Source organism: Phocoena sinus, chromosome 1, assembly GCF_008692025.1.
Source record: "Phocoena sinus isolate mPhoSin1 chromosome 1, mPhoSin1.pri, whole genome shotgun sequence".
Lineage (NCBI taxonomy): Eukaryota > Metazoa > Chordata > Mammalia > Artiodactyla > Phocoenidae > Phocoena > Phocoena sinus.
In genome coordinates this window covers 58812443-58817414 of record NC_045763.1, presented here as the reverse complement: position 1 = coordinate 58817414, position 4972 = coordinate 58812443, and the positions used below count along the sequence as shown (strand labels likewise).

At 49.7% G+C, this 4972-nt stretch overlaps 1 protein-coding gene across 2 annotated transcripts; it reads right to left on the bottom strand.

Moving 5' to 3' along the window:
* Positions 1–884: 884 nt before the first annotated feature.
* Positions 885–4212, bottom strand: GADD45A (growth arrest and DNA damage inducible alpha). 2 transcript variants are annotated; one of them, XM_032607073.1, is made up of 4 exons: positions 3893–4212; positions 3260–3361; positions 2774–3011; positions 885–1664 (listed from the first exon to the last, which is right to left on the bottom strand). In XM_032607073.1, exons 1-4 carry the CDS (start codon positions 3934–3936, stop codon positions 1551–1553), a joined length of 498 nt encoding a protein of 165 aa, XP_032462964.1. In that variant the 5' UTR covers positions 3937–4212; the 3' UTR covers positions 885–1550. The 2 variants fall into 2 exon arrangements, with proteins under 2 accessions (XP_032462964.1, XP_032462973.1); XM_032607082.1 differs by having other exon boundaries at positions 979–1664; positions 3819–4158.
* Between the last annotated feature and the right edge of the window lie 760 nt (positions 4213–4972).

The following is a 4972-nucleotide window of genomic DNA, read 5'->3' as shown; positions in this document are numbered from 1 at the left end:
AACCCCTCAGAACCATAGCAGACATGTTCAGCTGGAAGGCACACAGCTCTAGAAAGAGAATTAAGGGTACCAGAATATTTAGCAGGCCACTTTCCTGTTTGTTCCCTGAATATGCTTCTGCAAAATGCACAGCCTCGGACTGTTGCAGTCACTTTCTAATTGGCCTTGTTACCTACAGCCGATTATCCCAACAACCCGTCTTTCAGTCCCCAGTGTTATCTTCCTAGAACACTGATCACGTCACTCCCTGCGTGAAGGCCTCTGCAGACTGGACAAAGTTTACAGAAGGAAGCCCAAAAGCTAAGGGTGACACAGAATGCCCTTTACAGTCTGGGCCTAATCGCCACTTACCTTTCAGCCTTATCTCTCCCTTATCTTTCTACACCAGAGGCACACACAGAATCACTTTGTTCCCTGAACAGGTTTTGGTCTCTCGGGCCTCCACACCTTTTCAGAAACTAGTGTGCTGCTGCTAGCAATATCCGCTTCCTGTTTTAAGATCCAAATAAAATAATCTCTCTCCAGGAAAAACTTCACTGGTCTTACAGGTACCTTTGGTCACTCTCCCCCCTCTGCTTCCTTAATATGTCGCATATAATCTTATTACAACACTAGTATCATTGAACTATAAATATTTATTCAGGTTTTGCAAGTGCAATTTCTAACACTCCTGTTCCCTAACTCTAACCCCAACTCCCTTAAGTCATCGTTTTTCTGACTTTGGATGTAGGGTAGAGCCGGGCATCACTAAAATGTCCACTAAAGAATGAATGAAAAGCAATATTATGCCCCCATGTCTGACCCAAATGTTTAAGAGTGGAAAAGAATTATATATACATACACACACACATCTATATATACAGACACATATACTATATGTATATGATTTCACAAGGGTTTTAATTTTTCCATATTAAAAAGAAACTTCTTTAAAAGAAAGTCCAAGTTAAAAGAAACAAAACACACATAAAGAAATGATGCAATTATTCCATACCAGTTTATTGTTAAGTATTGTGTTTCAAAAAATTTATAGCATAAATAACCTTTCATGTCATAAAATAACTTAGTACAATTTATAATAAAACTTTGAGAATTTAACATCTCATCAAAATACAATAAAATATGGTTTTAAAATATGATTAACCCTTTCTGCTTTTTTCTTTTTTACTTGAGGGCATATAAACCAAAATTACCCAAACTACTGCCGCACATTTAAACTTTAACAAAGCATATTTGGTTTATTTAAATGTAACTCAACCATCCTAAATTAATACATAGTTTTGTTTTCCTTCCTGCGTGGTTCTTTGTAATTTTTGTTCCTTTTGACTTGTATTTCTGTTTCCACACAGCTTCCTTCTTCATTTTCACCTCTTTCCATCTGCAAAGTCATCTATCTCCGGGCTCCCAGAACATGTAGTTGAACTCACTCAGCCCCTTGACATCAGTTTCTGTAATCCTTGCATCAGTGTAGGGAGTAACTGCTTGAGTAACTACAAAGGTATTTCAAAACTTCAGTGCAATTTGGTTCAGTTATTTTCATTCAGATGCCATCACCGTTCAGGGAGATTAATCACTGGAACCCACTGATCCATGTAGCGACTTTCCCGGCAAAAACAAATAAGTTGACTTAAGGCAGGATCCTTCCACTGTGATGAATGTGGATTCTGGGAACAAATTTAGAAAAAATAAATTTACTATTAAAAAAGTCAGCCTTTGCTACTTATTGCACCACTTTTGAGGGGAAGACACTCAAACATTCTATACTTTGGCTGTGTGACACAGAGACCTGTTACAACCATAAGAAATAAAATTTCTTCTAGGTAATTGGGTATCCTGCAAAATCATTCAGGGTAATTCTCTACTAAGCTGTACTCTTCAAAGTCTGAGTATAGTCTGAGTACATGAAACCCACTGAGCCATATACATATATACGTATGTTTTCATAATATTTATTCAGTTTTGCATGAAAGTATTATTCACAGGCTTGCCCTACCAAACTTGTACCTTGGCAGAGACCTGAGTGAAACAACTGTGAGAAATATTTCCATGCTGGGCTACCAGGAGGTGAGAGCTGCATAGCAGCTAACTAGAACTGCCACCTGTTATCCTCCCAAAAGAGACAGTAGTATTTTTTCAGGAGTAGCAAAATAATTAGGCTGCCACTTAAAGACATCAGCCAAAAAGTAGTAAAATGTAAAAGACAAAACGATCACATTTACCTCTGTAAACACAAGTTATCTACCTACCAAAGGTTTTTATGGGGGTGGGGGGAGCTCCATTTTAAAATATGCAAGATTGCAAAGAAAAAATTTCCACTCTATCCTCTCAATACATTTCTAGGGAATTAATAAGGTCTGTCTCCCACACCATTTCTATTTTTAGCTCTGACTGGCAAAGAATGAAGCTGACTCCTTAATGAGGGTGAGCCAGGAATTTATTTGGCTTTATCTAATCTGCCCTGCTAAAGGAATTAGTCACGGGAGGTAGTGCAGATGTAGGTAGGGAGTAGCTGGGCTGACAATGCTGACTCACAAGGATCTCTTCCGCTTCTGGCAGCCTCCAACGTGCTTAGACACGTTCCGTACCATAGAAAATCCCAAGGATGAAACTAGCACATCTCGGCTGAAAGTCCAGCCACACTCTTTGATGGGGCAAAGGCGCCCAGCTCTTGACCCTCACCCATTCTAGATCTGGAGTCAGGCGACTTTCAGCCGTTGCGGACTTCCTGCCAGGACTCTAACCGCGTCCTGCCCTTAGTCCCCTTCTCCCTTACCGTCACCAGCACGCAGTGCAAGTCCGGGGGCTGCTCCGCGCCCTCGCTCAACGCGGGGCCCGCGTCACTCTCCAGGAGCAGGAGCTCGGCCAGCCGGCCAGGGTTGCTGACGCGCAGGATGTCTATGTCGTTCTCGCAGCAGAACGCCTGGATCAGGGTGAAGTGGATCTGCAGAGCCACGTCCCTATCGTCGTCCTCGTCCGCCGCCAGCAGGCACAGCACCACGTTATCGGGGTCGCTGCGTGCGGGCAGGGACGGGGCTGATGAGCCCAAAGGCAAGACCCGCCGCGCGGGCGCTCGCACCCCGCGCCCACGTCCCGGGGGTCTCGCCCCGGCCCGCTTGACCCCCTTGGGACAAGCAACCTCAGGGCAGATGGAAAGCGTAAGGAAGTGGCAGTGCTGGCCGAGGGGGCGCCCCTGGAAGGCGACCTCTCCGGGCTGGGGCGGGAAGAGGAACCACGAGGGACACGCGAGGGTTCCACTTACACGTTGAGCAGCTTGGCCGCCTCGTACACCCCGACGGTGATGGTGCGCTGACTCAGGGCTTTGCTGAGCACTTCCTCGAGGGCATCCCCCACCTTATCCATCCTACACGCAGGCAGAGCAAGGGGATCCCGTCAGCCCGCCGCCCCTCGGGGCCGTCGCGGCCCCCTCGCCCTGCGCCGCGACCCTCCCTCCCGAGTGCACGCGCCACGGCGCACCTGGGCCTTTGCAAACCCAGGGTTCCCGGCCTGTCACCCCCCCCCCCGCCGTGACCCCTCGCACGCCCAGAGGCCGGGCGTCCAGTGAGAAGCCCCGAGAGTGCCACCCGCCACCCTCTCCCGAGGGCACTGCCAGTCCCCGGCGCTGGGCGAAGCCACAGGCTGCCGGCCGCAGGAGCCGCACCGGCAGGGACGGTCACTTCTGCCCTTTGCAAAGGCTCGAGGGGCTCGACCGGCGTGGGGAGCACGCTCTTTCTGTCCACGCACGCCTCTAGTGTCCCGAGGAAGAAAGGCAGGATAGGAAGTACCCTCTGCAAACTTTTAACCGCTCGCTCCCCGCAAACCTTGCACAGCCCGGCAGCACTGGGGTGCGCGGAGTGGGCAAGCAGAGTTCAGGGAGAAGCTCCGGCTGACTTGCCTTTCGGTCTTCTGCTCTCCAGCCGAGAATTCCTCCAAAGTCATATTGCAACTGCAGGTGCCCTACAGAGAGAGAGCGGCTTGCGGGCTGCTCCTGCCACCGTGGGCGCGCGGGTGCCTGCTTTCTGCACTCCTTCTCAGGCTCCTCCAGCGCCCGCCGCCGCCGCGCCGTCCGCCCCTCCTGCCCCCTCGCTCGCTCGCCCGCCGGCTCTCGGCCCCCCGCCTCGCCACGGTCTACTATAGCGACGCGGCAGCTGCCTCACAGCCACTGAAGGACAAAGGCCCCCCTCGCCGGAGTTATCCTGCCAACCCCCAGCCAACCACCACCCGCCTCATTTGCATGCGCGCAGCCATTGGGCTATGCAAATCAGCCTGCTCCGACAATTTGACCTCAGCTCCTGGAACCCGGCTGAGAGGAGCGGAAGAGGGAGGGGCCACGAGGAAGGCGAGCCTGGGGCGGGGGCGGGGATGGGGGGGCGGGGTCCCGAGCCTACTCTCATTCTGCTGGCAGGGCGGGTAGGAGAGGAGGTCTTTGTGCGAGGAGAGGAGGGTGTCTTAGCTTGGGCTGGAGCTGGCTGCCAAGTGTTTTTCTAGTTGGTGCACATTTTTTTTTTAATTGTCGTTTCATGTCTTTTGTTTTGGGGGCCTGCTATTAAAATCTATTTTCAGGGTTAATGCACCCAAGTCTAGTAATTATTAATAAGCTGGTTACATAAAAAGAGTGTGTGCAGACCTCTGGGGCAAAGTTTACCTCAGAAGTGTTGTTTATGTAAGTCTAGGCAAAGCTGCTTATTAGTAGTAGTATTATTTCGGTCCCCTGATGGCTGGTTTGATTTATTTTTGGAAGAGTTGCAAGGGTTGGGAGCTCAAAAAAAGAAAAATCAACACATTTGTGTTTAGTGGTGGCAGGGAACCAAGTTGGGATCTCTTCCACAGAAAGCAGAAAGGCTTCCCACCTGCCCAGGGTAACTCTGGAAAACCGTGTGCACCAGGAGCTGGTTACCACATGTGTGTATCCTAGCCTTACAAGCCCAGTTCACCTTTCTCAGACAGCCTTTCCCGAAGGAGGATCATTCTGCAG

Bases quoted from the DNA above. Each gene is read 5' to 3' on its own strand.
- GADD45A (XM_032607073.1), bottom strand. From the start codon at position 3,936: ATGACTTTGGAGGAATTCTCGGCTGGAGAGCAGAAGACCGAAAG. The intron at 3,362-3,892 runs GCAAGTCAGCCG...GCCTGCGTGTAG, and splicing joins GGAGAGCAGAAGACCGAAAG to GATGGATAAGGTGGGGGATG. The intron at 3,012-3,259 runs GTAAGTGGAACC...GCCCGCACGCAG, and splicing joins GCGGCCAAGCTGCTCAACGT to CGACCCCGATAACGTGGTGC.